Source organism: Ambystoma mexicanum, chromosome 1q (assembly GCF_040938575.1).
Source record: "Ambystoma mexicanum isolate Mex_15411 chromosome 1q, UKY_AmexF1_1, whole genome shotgun sequence".
In the NCBI taxonomy this organism is placed as follows: Eukaryota; Metazoa; Chordata; class Amphibia; order Caudata; family Ambystomatidae; genus Ambystoma; species Ambystoma mexicanum.
The window spans coordinates 1430489574-1430507845 of NC_090922.1; the positions used below are offsets into that span (position 1 = coordinate 1430489574).

Sequence of the window (18272 nt, forward strand, 5' to 3'; positions counted from 1 at the left end):
ATTGTACAGTTTTTGAGATTTCGCATATTTGCCTAGTTATATTTATTGTTTCAAAGGTTAAAGGCATGGTCTAGTAAAAATGTTCATTGTCCCTACGGGTCGGCCATGTTTTTTTAAGCCTAAGTGGGTCGATTTTAGAAAACTTTCCTATGGACCTTACCCGAGTTTTCGTCCATTAAACGCATGCGAAAACAGGCACCAGGGAGCTGCCATTTTGTGATAATCCTGTCACTTGCCGCATTGCCCTGGCTAACCTGCTTCTGCGGCACTAAATCAAATCCCCCGCCCCTGAGCTTGACATTATGAAAACATTCATATTCCCCGCCTCTCTCCGTGACGTTTCTGTGCTGCGTAGGCAAACGCGCCCAATCGTCTTCTACGCGACTCCACACAGAACCCGGAAACCAACACAGACCATCTCACAACACAGCGCGCTACAATTCGGAATATGAAACTGTACTTTAAAATCAAACAGCAACACGGTACATTTGGTAAAGTACATTTATTTGACATTAAATGTTTAGAGAATATTCAGCAATTGCCATATGAACTCCAAAAGCCATTTATTTTCTTTTATCTGTATCCGCAAATCCGTAAAAGTTTATATTGAGTCACGCGCTGTTCCTTTATGGTACACAGGGTGTTGGTCTTCGTTAAAAGAAGCACTTTGGAAGCACGGTGAACCGCAAGGCTGTTCCATCAACTAGGCACTAGTCCACTGTAAAGGTTGATATGTTGCTTCTAGCCACTAGTACAGCGTAAGGGCATGTGGGCCCTTGGCGATCGTCCCATAAAATTGTCAGTGTGCTCCAGTTGTTCACACAAAGCTGCAGGTGTCTGTTGAAAAAACCATCTGCCGGTGTCTCAAACCGATGACAGTAGCAGAACGGGATCAAATACCTGTTATGAAAACAAAAAAAATATTTTATTTATTACAGCCGATCAGAAACTATTTGCTTGCAAGGATAGTTCAATGGAGTATGTTCGGCTCTAAAATCAATGCGAAAAGTAACTAAATAAATCGAGGCCAACACACAATGAGAAACGACAGTTTGTCTACATGCGTGTGGAATGATATGATATATGATATGTCATTTGTAACGCGCCTATACACAAGTGTTTCAAGGCGTGACGAGGCAGGGGGGGGGGCAAGGGCAGACAGACAACGATCCTACTAGGCCAGGTGTTGTTCAGATCGTGCAAGGGGAAGCGGAGAGGGGGGTAAAAGTGCTGTACATGGTTAGTAGAATACAAGATAAATAATAGGGCCAGCTGGTGGCAAGTGCAAGGTAAATCCCGGGAGAAGGGGCTGAAGGATACAGAGAGAGTCCCGTAGTACAGGTAGGCAAAGCAGGGAAAAGTGGCTGGGCCAAGGACCGAGATCGGTGAGACCTGTGGATCTGCATGCCCATGTGCCCACTACGAACACGTTTTCCTTGCTTTTCCTAGCTCTTCATTCATTCATTTATTCATGCATCCATTCATTAATTCTTCATTCCGGTATAAAAGCGTCTAAAGATTTACTCACATTATATTTGAAATTTCCATTGTGTCTCTGCGTTATGCAGTCTGTAAATCCGACCGTGCTCTTGACAATGATTTTTCGTATACTGAATTAAAATGAAACTCGGTCTAGTTTCTGAATTTTCTGCCTTATCGTCTCTTACGTTATTGCGCACCCCCTTCAAATGAAGTTCTTTCGGCATGGTCCCTGTCTCAAGGTCAAAAAACAATAGAACCTTATACATCCAGTGCGACTTGTGGGCCTCTTCTGGGCGCGAGCTGAAAATCAAAGCCGCTGTCCTTCGCATTCTTTATTTGCAACATCCCGTAGTAAGGCATCTGTGAGAACTTGACGTTTAGAATCCCTCTATGTAGTGCGCCACAATGTGCAAATGCGAACTGGCTTCTCTCCCAAATGCCACGGCCCACTTGGCGCGTTCTAAGGCCCCCAATTTTGTCCCCGTTGTCTGCGAGCTTTGCAGCCCCAAAGAATCACAACTATGGAGACATTTAATTTTTGGCGGAAGGTCAGGGAAAGTATAAAGTACCACAGGAGTTGAGTTAAAAGTGAGATTTATTGTTTGTTTGTTTGTTTTATTATTTGCAATACGCAAGCCTCCCCTCCGTTAAAAGTGCGCAACAGTGCGCAGCATTTACATTTACATGAGATGAGACATGAGAAAAATATATACATACACATATATGAGGTGAATAGAGAGAATTCAAAGATGACACCCAGCTTGGTCGCCACCCATGATGGTGAAGGTAGGGGTTAGGGTTACAGGTACACTGTACAATAACATTTATTTACAAAAAGAAAATCGTATTGCAATTATTTAAACCAGGATTTGTACTTCACAACCAGCTCTGCCTCGGGTGGACATGGCACAGTTGCAATGTTCGGTGGCAATGGATCACTGCTCTGCACAGAAACGTCCAAAATTCCATATCTGTGCTTCTCTAACACAGCCGCAATAAGGCCTTTCACAAAGTCGAACTGCATTTCATCATAGACTGGTTTGATCACCCATTGCTTACTTCGTTTTGAAAACACCTTAGCGTAGCGAGGCATCCTTACTTTACCCCTAGTCCTAGATTGTTCACGTCCGACATTGCTGTTATGGGCCAAGACCGCTAGTAGAGTGCGATGTATCATTCCCCAAAAGCTAAAATGCAAGCGCTTTGGCCTGTACTTTAGGCACATATTGTGGAACACCTCCAAACCTCCTGTGTGACAGAATTCTGTCAGTCCTCTCAAATCTCTTGATAGAGTTTTGTCGAAAACAATCTTCTCAATGGCTTTGTGTGTCGGTGAAGATGGAATCAACCACTTCTTCTTCCTTGCCTCCTCTGGGGACAAAGGGTCATGTTCACATTGGTTGAAATGTAGGTTTTCTGACCAGCGGTGAACGTTGGTACAGTGGTGCATCAGTGACCGCCATTTTTTAAGTAGTATTTCCACTGACCCTTCACAAGTTTTTGAGCTCCACCAAAGATGGTTGGTGATAGACTGGGACCACTGCAAAATACTTTCAAAACCTTTTTTTTTTCCTGCAGCCGGGATTTTCTTACTGATTGATTTAGCAAGATGCCATACGTCAAATTGATGATTAATAAGCGGGAACTGCTCTCTCGTTGTCTTGGCAATTGAAACGTGTCTGTCCGTGGATATGAGGTCGATGTGCATTCCCCTTGATTGTAGATATTCCACTGATTTTATAAATCCTAGTTTCTCCATGGCCACTGAGGATGTACATTGTGTTACCTGCACGACCACCAAACTCACAATTTTCTTACTATCCATGTCCTGAAAGTGGTAGGTGCAGTACTTAGCAGAAAATCCAGGGCTGTCGCACTGACCATCGCCGGCTAGCCTGAAACGTTTCCCTTCCAATGTACTTGCTAGAGACAATTGTTCAATTTTCCAAGCATCACTAATGGCCGGAAACAGATAATCACGTTGGTATATGTAGTACAGCGATTTAGAAATGAAATGGAGTCCCACAAACTGAAAGAAAGCCTCTAACTTTCTAAAACTGGAGCCACTAAAAAGTGATGCAGCTGCACACAGTAGATTGCCTGCTGGCATTTTCCCCAGCATCGTTTGTGCAGACCATGAGAACCTATGATTTAATCTACAGGCAGCATTTATTTTGACGTTACTGCCTTTTATTTGACAAGTCACATTAATCAATGGCTTCCCACATACTTTCCCTCTAACGGAATGCACACATTTCAGCATACTTATAATATCCATCAAACAACTGTCGAATACAATGTATTTGCTCTCTTTCATTAGACTGTCATCCTGCGTCAACGTTGTTTCGGCCTGTGACGTTGCGGAGATTTCAACACATTGGAAAGTAATATCGTTGATATCAAGTTCTGATGCGTTTATGGATGCTGCGGCTGGTTCATTCTCTGTCATTTCGACATCTGTTACTTCAAAATTGATGGGAGAACACAACAATGTCGACAGGTTTTTGGGTGGCAATTTTTTGGCGGGTGTAGATTGTGTGAATTGATCTGCAACTACTTCAGAGCTATCTTCAATACATTCAATATCATCTTCTTGTGGTGGTGCGGTCGCACTGTAGCAATGGTCCAATGCAACTTTGCTGTATTCTCCAAACACAGTTAATTCATGTTCTGGCCATTGGAGATGAGCATCTCGAGCCTGAACACGCCTCGCCTCAATTAATAGTTCCTCCATAGTGTACATGGTCTGGCAAGCAACATCTCTCATTCGCTTCACTGTCTGTGTATGTATAGTTCTGACACCCGCGGGTAACTAGAGGAGAGATTGGAAAAGGGATGTTCAGTTTAAACACAAGATAAAGTGTAGTCCAATTGACTGGAAAAACACATAAAATAGTCCCCAGCACAAACATTTTTTTAAAGTTATGAACTGTTTGTAACTAACCTTTTTTTGGGTTTTTTTCTTTGCAACTTTTTTGACTCGACCTTCAACATCTGCACGCTGTAGCTCCGATTCGTTTCTGCATGTCCTCCCTTCCTCTTGCGCTGCAACGACTATATTTTCTGTATCCGCATAGACAGCACGGAATGAGGCTCCATCGTCTCCCTGAAACATAGTACTTTCATTACTATGTATCAAAATATTGTTGGCATAAAACACACGTGAGGAGGAACACACAGGTACATCTCAATAGCCAAACACGATTTAAACATTGTGTGCAACAATCAAACGACAAGTATTCGACCTGTGATGATCTATTTCAATGGAACTGTCAGTATCCATACCTCTGGCTCTGCATGGACTGCCATGAATGGTTGTATTGGAGAGGAGGCATCAGCATCTCCCTGAAACACAGTACTTGCATTAGTATGGTTTTCAATATTGGAAACATAACACACACTTGGGGTCGACGGCACAGGTACATATAAAGAGATAACCACAAATGATGCATTGTCTAAAACAATCAAGGAAAATATAAATATGCAGATTTCATCGACTTATTTCTCCGATTCCTTTACATCTGCATCATCAAAATGGGATGTTGTGATTGTAGTGGAAGCTCTGTCGTCTCCCTGAAACACAGTACTTGCATTAGTATGGTTTTCAATATTGGAAACATAACACACACTTGGGGTCAAACGCACAGGTACATATAAAGAGATAACCACAAATGATGCATTGTCTAAAAGAATCAAGGAAAATCTAAATATGATCACATTTCATCGACTTATTTCTCCGATTTATTTACATCTGCATCATCTAAATGGGATGGTGTGATTGTAGTCGTCTCCCTGAAACACAGCACTTGCGTTAATAGGGAAGAAAGTATAGCAAATGGAATCACGTTATATGATCACGCATGATGGAGCTGTCAGTGTCCATACCTCGTGCTGCTGAAGAATATCTATGGATGTTGCAAATGTAGTGCGCACGTCCGAAAGCTGTTGCGCCGATTCGTATACGCATGGTCCCGCTTCCACTTCCCCTGGAATTACTTGAATGTCAGGCTCCCCATCAAGTGCAGGGGTTGACGCTCCATCAACTGCCTGAAACATAGTACTTGCATTAGTGAGGATTACAATAGTGAAAACATAACACACACCTGGGGTCGACAGCACAGGTACATATCAACGGCTAACCACGAATGAAACATTGTGTAGAACAAGCAAACGACAAGAGTTCCAGCTCTGATGATGACGCTCGATGGAGCTGTCAGTATCCATACCTCCTGCTGGTGAAGAACATCTAGAAATGTTGTAGATGTGGCGGACGCTTCAGCATCTCCCTGAAAGACAGTACTTGCATTAGTATGGATAACACTAATTATAACTGAAAACAAACACCAGTGGACGATAACTAAGGTGTATATCAATTGGAAAGCACTAACCAAACATTCGGTAAAATAATTACACGATAGAATAAAACTATTACTTGACATGCATAAAACAAGTCTGTAGCGGATTAGCCTAGTAAGATTACCTGATACGCGCTAGAAGTGGTTGATAACTGCGACCACGTCAAGGATGTAGAATGTTCTTGCTTCAGATTCAAGGGATAGTCAAGAAGTTGTAAAGGTAAATTAATGATTGATAATGAAATGCCAATATTGCAAATAGCCATGTAAGGCGACAGAATACTTGAAAAATGCTCAATACAGCACAGTTCCCTGTTCCCATATATATACATTTCGTTTGTGGGTTATGAAATCGAAAAAGAATATATTGCTAAATGTAATTATTCAAAAAGCTATACACTCATATCAATATCGAAATTATTACAAGGGATAGAACACCTACAATATCAATTAATCCATTCGGCTACCTACACACTACCGCAAGGCCTAAAGCTAAGTCCGGACACTTGACTCACCGGTGGCAGAATGTGGACGAATAGAGTGGGAATAGCGTTTTCGAGCAATTTCCGTGTTGTTCGCCGTTTATTCTTCTTTGTTACCCAAGATGTTGTGTACATGTCCAAGGAAAAGTGCCGGCTGCAGATGCGGTATCGATCACCGCTCTTGTCCTGTAAGACTTGTTGGACTCTACTTTCCAGCTCATCCAGTGGATATCCGCAATGTCTGACCCATTCTCTTATTCGATCAACAGTTTTCGGGAATACATGCATTCAGATTACGCATGGGTCTTCGAAGAGCAACCGTTAATCGAACAGGCAGGCATTGTTGATAAATCTGAAAAGTAAATATCAACATTATTATAAAATCTTCATGAATAAAGATTTGATACAAAAGTAAATGAATCATACAATGATCAATGCAAGATTTGTTTTGGTCGCAGGAACTATACCAGTTCATTATGTGCGGCTTAGTATTTGCATAAATTGCAGAAATGTATAAATGATGTGACTAAAATCTGAACATGTGACTCGTCCCTTGGATGTTCTGTCTTGCACGAGAAGGAAACATGCTTACATTATAGACTGGACCCCCGAGGGATGCAATTCGATGACAATAGACACAGATGAAAATAAATAGATCTATGGATAGCAAAGCAATGGAAACTCAAGTCAATAGCAATGAGACCAATGAACATAGCACTATTGTGTACTCTACTCGCAAATAGATAGAAATTTAAAAATCTGCGAAATATGACTAGGATACATGGCCTTACCTTGACCAACAAACAGTTGGATTCAGCAAGCAGAGCAGTATGTTGCAAGAGAATAGGTGGGTGGCCACAATAAGCACACTGATGGGTTTGCTCTAAGCGGTCACAGAAGTTCACGGATAGCACGACGACGAGCAGATTAGCGTAGATCTCAGTGGTTGCCAGGTAGCACGTTCAGGAGTTGACTTGCAAAGCACAAAGCTGTTCTCATGAGAAATATTAAGTGGTTTATAAAGTATTAGAAGCAGGGGTGTGTTTGTGAATGAATGACGTACGTATGTCGTGGTATTAGGGGGGCGGCCTGCTTGAAGGGGAGGCCTGGCTGGAGACACTGGGTCTGAGGAGGCCATGTGACCGATGGCCCCTTGGCGTGGGATACCTTTTGAAGTGTACATGTAGTTTGGCACCTTGGCCTTTCGCGCCCCTGACACCGCGCATCCACTGGCGCGAACCGCCTATGATAGAGAGTGGGTGGGATGGAGGGGCCTGGGGCGTGCAGATAAGGCACAGGAAGACTGCTGAATGGAGACACACTTATGTGGATTGCAGGGGGGCGGTCTGCTTCAAGGGGAGGCCTGGCTGGAGACACAGGGTCTGAGGAGGCCATGTGACCGATGGCCCCTTGGCGTGGGATACCTTTTGAAGTGTACATGTTGTTTGGCACCTTGGCCGTTCGCGCCCCAGACAGCCCCACATGCCAGCGCTCATCCACGGGTGCGAACTGCCTTTGATAGTATATCGTTGCTTATCAATAACAAATGCCACATACCGGAGATTCTTGTGGGGACAGACCCACACTTCAACCGGTGTATTATAGTGGTCAAGACCCTTAACCTAAGGCCTGTATAATCCAATGGTAATTGTTAGTATAGATATATGTGTGACTTTTATAGAGACATAACCTACTGAAAGACTTTGAACAAGTGTTATTTAGTGCATGCATTATCGAGAATATTTTATGTTAGCTTAGATAGATAGTGACTTTCCTGCTTCACAGCGACCAGACCTTCACCCATTCGGAGCTCAGATGTCTGACGTCCATCCTTGAATGGAGACACACTTGATTCATTTAAAAAATCGAAACAACCGTTGTTAAAATATATGTGGTGTTTTATTTTGTATCTTATTTTCATGACACAAAAATACAAGACTTTAAAGATTATACAGGTCAGGTTGCAGCACAGCGAGAGAAAATCCCCTGTACTGACCGCTGTCACTCGGGAACGTTTCTCTTATGGCACGAACGGCACAGGCGGGTATCACTCTTCGAACGCGGTGTCCAAGCCTCCCGTGGAGCCACCATGTAAAGGAAAGATAGGCCACCAGCCTGTACCACCTGTGAAATGGAATGAAATAAACTGTTTTTAAATGACCAAGATAAGTTTAATAAACGTTTGTTGTCAATGACAATTCTTGTAACTAATGGCATTCTGCACGGACAAATGCTATCTAGATAATGCACACTATTGAACGACTTTCATGCGTTACTATAATATGAACATATAATTTTGGATATAGCAGAAGAACATGAAATAGGAGTGGCATGACAAGCAGAGTATACTTACTCGTTACTCGGATTACGAGGACTAACAGTTGCGCGAAGTTTGTGCATAAGCACCATCATTATTCTCAACACGGCCCGTGTGAGGCAGGCTGCCCTGAAGTCTGGCAGCTCGGTGATGCATCCGAAATGTAGGCCAGGCATCCCGAGTTTTCTCGGCAGCAGCAGTTCTCGTCCTCGGTTGACATTAGCTCCCACCGATTGCATGTGCACCAGGTGGAGACGCCGTCCATGCGACTAGGCCCAGGCTCTTCATCTGTTCAATCGTCCTCCCAACTGCCGTCCGAATCCCCATCGTTTTCGCGTGCTTCCCTTTCCAGTAGTTCCTCCTCGGTATACTCGGGCTCGTACATGTAGGGCATTATTGTAGCCATTGTGTGGTAAACAAAGTAAAATAATTTACAGAGATGGTACAGGTGTTCACACGGGCTACAAGCGGCGAAGGTAGCTGACCAGAGCACAGAAACGAGTCACAGAATACTCAAAGTAACACAGAGAGAGGAATGGAATCGAAAATCTGCTGCTGTGTGTTGGGAAACGGTCTGTTTATACTTATTGAGGAAAGAGGCGTCCTGCCATTTCCATGGCGACACGTCATTAGCTGAGGCGCAGCGATTGTTGACACGAGACGTGCTTTGGCGTTGGGAAATGGGCGGTACGAGTCTGCTGATGTCAGGCTCAGGGGCGGGGGATTTGATTTAGTGCCGCAGAAGCAGGTCAGCCAGGGCGATGCGGCAAGTGATAGGATTATCACAAAATGGCAGCTCCCTGGTGCTTGTTTTCGCGTGCGTTTAATGGACGAAAACTCGGGTATGGTCCATAGGAAAGTTTTCTAAAATTGAGCCACTTAGGCTTAAAAAAACATGGCCGACCCGTAGGGACAATAACATTTTTTACTAGACCATGCCCTTAAGGGGGGAGATGTGTTGGGTTCTCTGCTAATGTATGCAGGTAAGCTTGGTTCCATGTGGAATGTTCTTTTAGAATGTTTATTTTAATGTATGCAGGGAACGTTCTTTTTTAAATCAGTTGGGGCTTGCTCTTGTTTTATACCGGATGGGTGGATGCCTTTCCCTTGCCTTCAATACTCACCAATTTACTCCTTAATAAATGTACATCTAGACTACAGACTGCGTGCCTCATCTTTGATACCCATGATGTACAACTTCACAATTACCCATCATATTAAGAAATGACACACATTCCAAAGATAATGTATTTTAACTTTATATGTAATGTTGTGCTCTCAACTATATCTGAAAATATTTGGGGACACGCAAGATCAAGATTTTTAGAGACAAAGATTGACTGACATGCTTTGGAGTAAGTATATAAATATGGAAAGCGCGCACATTTGGGGTCAACAAATGAAAACGGCCAGGGCTTCTTCAGATAGCTCAGTACGGTGAAGGAATTGGGCCACATCGCGTAAAGGAGATGGGCACGCGGCCAGATGTCATCAGTTGGAACGTCACGTTTGAAGCCGCCCTCTCCAAGTCTGTGAGGCGTGTCCTCTGCCTGACCTTAACGTGGCAGCGCGTTCAGGACGTCGCTCCTACCCCTTGCGTGTGCCTGGCGTGCGGAACGGCCGCGGGCAGGCGGCGCCCCTGCGTCACGAGTCGGCGTTGCTGGGAATCAGCTGATGGCCTCTAGGCCTCGCCCCCTTTTTTCTCTGTGTACTCTGCGGAAGGCTTCAGCCGGTGGACACTCTAAAGAGCTGACCGGGGTCCCCAAGCCTTTCTGCTGGCCTAGTACCTCTCCCGTGTGGGGGTAAAGCAGGGAACACCCCATAGTACTACACTCCTTTACTCCATCCCGTTGCAGCCATGAACGGGCACATGATGCTGTACTCGGGGATCTCCCTGGCCTTCTGGAGCACCCTCCTCATCGTGGGTAAGAGGCTGGCCTTGGAGCCGCAGCGGCTAGGGTCACGGGACGGGGAGCGGGCGGGTGGGGTTAGCGCCGGGGTTTAAGGTTGAATGGCGGGAGGGGCAGCGGCTGCCGAGAGGTGCGTGCATGACGCTGCCAGGGAATGCTAGAGAGGGCCCCCCACCACTGCCCTTCATCACTGAATGCGCCCCTTTCGCATTGTGTACTGGTAATTCCTGCTGTCAGTCCCGCTGCCAGAGGCCCACCTTGTGTTTTCAAGGTCGGGTGGGCCTCTCCTTTCCGTGGATGAGCCTGGTTCCCCTTATTGCTTGCTTGCATCCGGGTGAGTCTGGCAATTAGACTTTTTAGGGTGGAGTGCTCGTGCGACCACCTTTTTTTATTTATTTTTTTGGAGGTGCCGAAATGAATGTTCCTTCCACTTTTAGCCATAGCCCCATATCAAGTGATCCCCGTTTTCTGTAATATAACGTGCTTAAGGGGTAAACCCCTACCTTTTCATTGGCAAGATAAACCCTTTTATTTCAGCTACCCCTTCGCCCCTCATTCTTAACGCACACCTATATCCCTGCCTTGCTCACCTTTACGCTTTGAATGTTTAGGTGAACTCAACCCACGCTTTGATTTCTCTTCCACTGGGAGAGCGTCATCCAAGTGCTCTTCTTTCGTCTTCGCCATAGGTGTTTGTTATATCCTTCGTTTTCTACCTTTTTAAACATTAGCTGTTGGTGCTGCCCCGCTCAAAAAATGCTACAACCGTACTTTGATTTTCCACTTGAAATCCAGCCAGGGTTTTAGTTCCTCAAATGCCGACCAAACTGTGCTGTTCCTGACCTGTCAAAGTAAGAGCCTTCACTACCCGGAATGCAAGCCTTTGTCACGTGCTTTCTTCTTTCTCCATAGACTACCACCATAGGACAATCAAACCAGAGCTTGAGATTTGCTGAGATCTGCACTGATTCTTCGAATTATTTGAAAATGGGGCAGTGACGCAATGCACTGCCTCTCAACAATAGGGGTGCTCAAGTAGTGCAATTATAACACATTGGCATGGATAGATGGTAGCATTCAATGTAAAGTGTATATCCCATGTAATGCACTTTCGCAATCTCAATGTCACCTGCCCTAGTAAGATTGTTGTCTGTCTTCCCTCTGTTCCCCCTCCCTTGCCTTGACACTCTTGCGTACAGGTGCGTTATAAATGCCATATCATATATTGGGATAGATATGTAGTGTGTCCTAATGGTCGTTTTATAGACCCCATACAATGTTGCTTCCTGAGTGAGGAAGGAGGGAAGATCCCACAGTTTATGGTAAATCCAACAACTCTGTGATATACTATTTTGGAGAAAAAAAATTCTTAGTTCCTTCCTTCTCCTTTGCATTCCCAAAACTTTGCCAAATGTCGTCATTGCAATAATCACCACAGGTGTAAAATGTATCACTGTGTGTTAAATTGAAGTACAATAATGTTACCTTCTAACCTTGGTTATATTGTTTGGAGTTTCTTTTTTGTTTTGTTTTTTATATTGAAATAATAAAGACCCCAGTCTTTTCTCCTTATTTGATCCTTTCAAAGATTTTTTTTTTTTTTACTGTTCCTTTGTTTTTAAAATGACTTCCCTTTTAGCACCTTGTTTTGTCAAACCCCGCTCTCTAATCGTCTTGCAACAATACATGTTTTGAAGTAAACGTTATGGCCTGGCAATGCTGGTGTTTAAATGCTGTCCCTATTAAGCTGGGGGTGAGATTAATCTGTTGGCGAGATTACATTTCTTAAAAATCATCTTGTAAGTTAGTGTTTCTTGTCGGGGAATTTTTTAGTGTATGTAACCTGTTTGGAAACCTTTCTTCAGCTTGCTCAAGTAGGAGCTTGCTATTAGAAGCCTGAACGGAACAAAGGACAGCGGGTGTTGGCATCCCGCACTGCCATGATGACCACTGCTGATGCCTTACTGTTAGCACCCTCCCCCCCCCACTTACAAACTCAGCTTCCTTCCCTGACTGGGCGGAAGCCTGATGGGGGACAAGGGTGGCGGGTGTTGGCGTCCCGCAGTGTGTAAGCTGGCCGCGGCGCTGAGCGCTAACAACCCTACTCTCTCCACCAGAAGTCTGGACGTAGGCTGCTACCGAGCCACGAAGTCCCATCGCAGGGGTGGGCCTGCTGCCCGTTCACCAAAACAGTATCTGCCTTGTGCCCCTAACGTAGAGTGTCTGAAAGATTGGAGAATTGCTGTCCCGCCATTGTCTTGCTATCCCGTTGGAACTTTGACTAGAGCACTGCAAGTACCCAGACCTGCCTGTGCCCCCATAAAGAAGATCATTGTGTGACCGTGGGAGGGAGCAGGTTGCTTGGCTAACTGGGAGGCGGCCCACTAGTCTGTTATCCTGCTATCCTAATTTGCCTACTATGCTGCAGGCCCCAGGCCAAAGAAACGGGGAGACCCATGTACCTGCTCTACTACTGTTTTATGGGCCAGAGCTTGGCCCGGGTCCAGAAGTAGGTTCAAAACGGAAACTACGGACACTAAAGAGGACAAATGGCAACTAACGTTGCTTTGGCCTCCACATGCACTGTAGGTACCTCTAATATTGCAGACGCCTCAAACTTGTTCAGCAGTGCTAAATCTAACAGTTCCTGGGAGGCCCTGGGAAGGGGGGTCTCAATTTATCTGCCTCAAAACGGGTGTTCCAGTTCCTGAGCCCTAATTGTGCACCCTAGTCGCCCAGTCAGGTGGTGACTGCTTGGGGTTGTGAGGCCTGTTGACATTCACTCTAATACTCAGCTCTCACAGCACCAACGGAACCCTCGGACAATGCCACCCCCTGCATCCCCAGTTCCCACTCCCCCTGGTGTAGCCCTACCAGTCGCTTGCTCAACTATTGGATCTGAAACCAAAAAAGTGATGGGTGGAAGATTTTGAATTAATCTGAACCATTGGCATTTCTCTGGGCAACCTTCCACACCACCGTTTTCCGTCTGCCTGTAAAGTGCTAGGATGCAATGAACCAAATGGACCCTGCAATTTGCAACTCGCACACATTGCAATCTCTTGCAAGTTGCAAGGTAACTTGGGTGGAACGTGTATTTCAAACCTTCCTTCCAGCTCACACAGAACTATGGAACTGCTTTCTGTACGCTTATGCAGGACACACGTCAGGGGTACATGTGCGGTGAGTGGGCCCCCTTCTCCCTGCTATTTTTAAAGAGGGGGCTCCCTTCACATACATCAAATGTAGGATCAGACTTGCAGAGAGGCCAGTAGGTTTCGAGCAGGGGTAATTGCGTGTAGGGAAGTCTGGCATGTAACTAAACCTTCCAATCCTGCAAGCTCCAAGAATGCGTTTGCCTGTTGACAAATAATTCCACCAAATTTCAATCCATGTCAATTTAGCCCATCTCCTTTTCGTCATGCAAGGCTTTTTTTTGTCCATATGTCTTTCACTCTTAATCCCACTACACGATTAGATACAGTGTTATCCAGCTCTCTTTTCCACATCCTTCACACCATTCTTGTTGGGTCAGACTGACCTATAGGATTCAAAAGATTGTCAAATCCGCAAGTTCTCCCAAGGAGGATAGCTCTCTGTTCTGTACAGACCCTCACACTGACCTCTCAATACTCCCCATGCCAGACAAGCTCCAAGGAAAACGGGAGAGATTTTCCCGCCTGGAATTCTTCTGTGGCCTCTTAGGCGTGTGCATGACACATTGTAGACTACCAGCCCTCCTGCTCTCCGCTACCTGTTTAGAATTAGTTTTTTCATAACTATTTCCTATAGAAACAAAGCCTATTAACCCATCAATCATCCTCGCCACTCCTCTGTATTACACACATGCACCGTCGTCTTCTGTTTAATCACTAATTCTTTCACCTAACGTTTAATTACATTGCATTTTGTAGTCTGCATTTCTTATTTGCCTTGGCATTGTTACATTGCGTTAAAATGAGAGCATTTGGCTGTAGCTGAATAGCATGACATTTTTCGGATGGAGCCGAACTACTGATGTCCAATCTCGGGCACCCCCGTAATAAATGCACCCATTCTGTTATCGGTCTCTTATTGGAGCACTGATTCTCCATTGTACAACCCAGGCACATGACCAGTTTGCTGTATCCGGATGAGGCCAGTTGAGTTCCCGTTTACACTCCATCCATCTGATCTGAAAGCAAAACAGTAAACATAGTTTTGTTTCATGTGCAGACAGCTCTGGGGCTGCGCCTGTGCCCGGCGTTATGTAGTCCATGTCTTACACATCACTACAAGATGAACCGGTTATAGTGATTAGTGCCAATGTGATGGTTGCTTTTGAATCTCTTTAGCTAAAAGATCAATCTATTGGTATTGATCATTCCCAGCTTGTACGCTCCAATGACCAATGCTCGAATTGTCGCTGAGTAGTATATTTTTGTTTCTACTAACCTGATGCTACCTTACAACGCTGTTCGTGCCTAGCATACCAGTTGCACGTTTTTAAAGCTTTGCTGGAATGTATCCTTAGAATAATGGTTTACCTTTTGCCATCCTGCTTCATAGATCAGAATGAGTTTTGATGAGCTTTAGCTAAAGGCAGCGCTTCCGCTTCGGTGTCGGGTCTACTGCTGAGCGGGATCTTCACCTCGGGAATGATGAGTTAAAACATAGCACCCCACATTTGGACATGAAGTGCAAACTATATATATATTGTTTTTTTTTTACCTGTGCCCCATTCATTATGTAAAATTTCTTCCAAAGGTTTCCCAATGCATGTTTTCACAAGTAGAGTGAATGGCACTCATTATAAGTAAGCCAGCCGGACCGAAAATGAAGGTGCCAGTAACAAATTACCGTCACCTTTTTCTTATCGTCTCACTCGAGTCTGCCTTTAGGGGCACTGAAAAACCAGCAGGCTTGACCTGCTGGTAGTTCAGGCCCTACGGTGCCGGCGCATCAGGGTTCCCATTCCCATGGCACTTCATGGGAATGGGAACTTGCCGTACTGCTGCCGCTTGTGATATCCTGTTAGCACCGGGCCGTCAGGCAGGGTAACGGTAATGCAAGGTTGCTGGTAAGTTACCAGTAGCACCAGTGGGTTACTGGCCACCTCGTAATGAGGCTCAATGTCTCGGACAATGGCATTAGTTGGCTTAGGTTCTCAAAAGTAGCAACTGGTAACTTTTGATGTCAAGCTAGCAAAGCTCTTGTAGGCTACAAGAATCGGCTAGAGTTCTCCCAGCAGTTTTGATGCCCATTGCTGATTTTTTTTTTGCGAACAGTTTTTGGTAAGCGTTTGGAGACTCTGCTACCACTTTTCAGTGTATGGCAGTCGCTAGTGTGCTAATCATTTTAGGCAATGGACAGACTACATTACAACTGATTGACGTTTATTTTCCAAGTCCAGTCAGATTTTTAACATGCCAATTACTTTTTCAGCGCGTGTTGAATTCTTTTTAGGTAGTAGTTGTGTGGTGGAGGTGGGCGGTGGGGAGTAAGACTATGGATAGTAATGCCAGAGGTATTTTCAATCCTAAAAAGGACATGGCAGACTAGTTAAAGAGGATTGGCACACTAAGCCACTGTGGCAAGCTTTACCCTTTTTCTGGCAGAATGAATGCATATAGTGCAAACTTAGTTACAGTACAATGGCGCACTTTACTTTAGCTGAGATAATGGTGTTTTGGAGATTTTACTTATGTCCTATGCGTAGGACACATCAACCACCTTGGTTTACAGGGTGCGTCTTTAGAGTATCCTGCATCTCCAATTGGCATAGCAGTGAAGGAAGAGTCTCAATAAGGAGCATGCACATTTCAGAAGCTTGTGTCAATTAATACAATAAGGGGATATCCACACAATCTATTTATCAACTGCTGCCGCTCGGATAACGTGTATGAGTTGGATCAGGTAAGAATGCTTTGCCTTAACTAGTGCTTTAAACCATGCTTTTGTTTCATGTCTGATGATCTGTGTATACGTGGGGTGAGCCGCCAATGGAGTCACTCATGAGTAGTCTTCCCCCATGGGTGCTCCATTCTTGCCATTTAACACTCGCCGTCAGACCGGTCCCGGGGTCACCTATTTAATGCACCATAGGACACTTGTAACTATCCCAACACCAAACAGTTAACTCCACCATTGTCTGGCCCACCCATCACGGCACATGCTGATTTTACGTGCCGCAACCATACGAACGGTACCAGGCTCTTGTCCGTTCCGCTGCTGGGATTCACCTGTGTGTGTGCATTCCTGAGTGCTCGAGCAGCGTTTGCCCGGACTCGCTTGACCCACTGCCTTCTATCACTGTCGCCAGCTGAACCACTTCTCGCACTTGGCAGCCTTTTCTCCTTTCTGTGATCTCACTCATATTTGTAATGCGCAGGCTTCAAGACACTAGTGTACACGCCGGGAGTATGATCATTGTTTCATGCGTCAACGCTGTTTTTCACCATACCTCACATTTGGGGCATGCATTCACTTGGCTATCTACTGCTGCCAGTTAATTTGGTAATCAGCCATTGGTTAAATGTATATTAATTAAGTTACACACCCTCGCCTTGCAGGTTATACTTCCCTAGCCCAAGGGCCCCATGCTTGATCCCCCAAGGTTGCATGAGGGTATTTAGCTCATGGATCTGACTTATATAACGCCTAACATACTTGCCGCCTCCTTGTCCCACACAGGCTCTTCATCTACTCGGGATTACCCACGAAAATAACCATAGGGGTACCTCCCCGGTTCACATCTATAAGTCTTATAACCAAACTTGGTAAGTCCAGGTCACCATCCAAATATCTACTTCAAACATTGCCCCCCTCCAAGGCGATTCCCCAACTACTGCCACTAACATTCATTTTCCAGCCTCTCTCCCTTTCCTTCTTACTCCCTATCTGTATGCCGTCTTACATGCTTGTCTTTTTTTTCAACTTCTCTCAACCACACATGCTACAGGCGCACATACCTTCTCTTTACCACATTTTAATTCTCCTTTAATGTATGTTTCACATTTGCAATTACACACATGGGACAATCCACACACTGGAGATGCATGTGATATTGATTGTATTCCTTGACAACCAACCTTGAAAATGACCTCTGAAGGTCGAACCGTGTGACGGCAAAACAAACACTTGTTGCAATCTATAAATCAAGATATCGAAAGCCTTATTAGAGAAACCAACTGTCAAAGCAAAAGTACATAGCGCAAATGTGGATGGCCTCAAACCACTTCTCACAGTGCTTTAATCTACTCGCAGCTCCACCTCCTCCACGGTGGAAGCTTCACTACACCCAAAACATTACGCATTCGCATGAGATTTGGCTCGGCTCTGCGTGGCATTCCATCCCTGCCGCCTCAGACAGTCATCCTCCCAAGTATAGAATTAAAGAGTTTGTGCTTAATCCACAAATCGATTTCACTTCTTGGCCCTGCCTTATTCTTAACACATCTCCTATCGCCCACTTTCTCTCTACTTAGCAATGGCTTTGCCTGATAGCCTGATAAAAAGGCTCCCCTCGTGGCGCAAATGTGATGGAAAGCCAGGCAGACGTTTCAGTATCTTGGGGCCGCAGCTGGGGGACAAAAACCTTCTTACTACCTGCTCCGAAACTATTAATTGACGTTTTGTGGCACACCTTTTTACTGGATAAGCGCTTGGCCCTTGTCTGGTCGGTGAAGTTTGTGGTGCGTGCTATAGAAATGGTCACATTCGCTTAGTTATAAGGCCAAACGTTCTT

At 44.9% G+C, this 18272-nt stretch overlaps 1 protein-coding gene across 1 annotated transcript in view; it reads left to right on the top strand.

Annotated features, from left to right (window-relative positions):
* Positions 1 to 10333: 10333 nt before the first annotated feature.
* The window catches only part of ATP6V0B (ATPase H+ transporting V0 subunit b), a 317011-nt gene continuing 309072 nt past the window's right edge, over positions 10334 to 18272 (top strand). Inside the window, exon 1 of the mRNA XM_069642304.1 lies at positions 10334 to 10561. Within this exon, the coding sequence (XP_069498405.1) occupies positions 10495 to 10561 (67 nt within the window). The 5' untranslated portion in view covers positions 10334 to 10494. The remainder of the gene's footprint in view (positions 10562 to 18272) is intronic.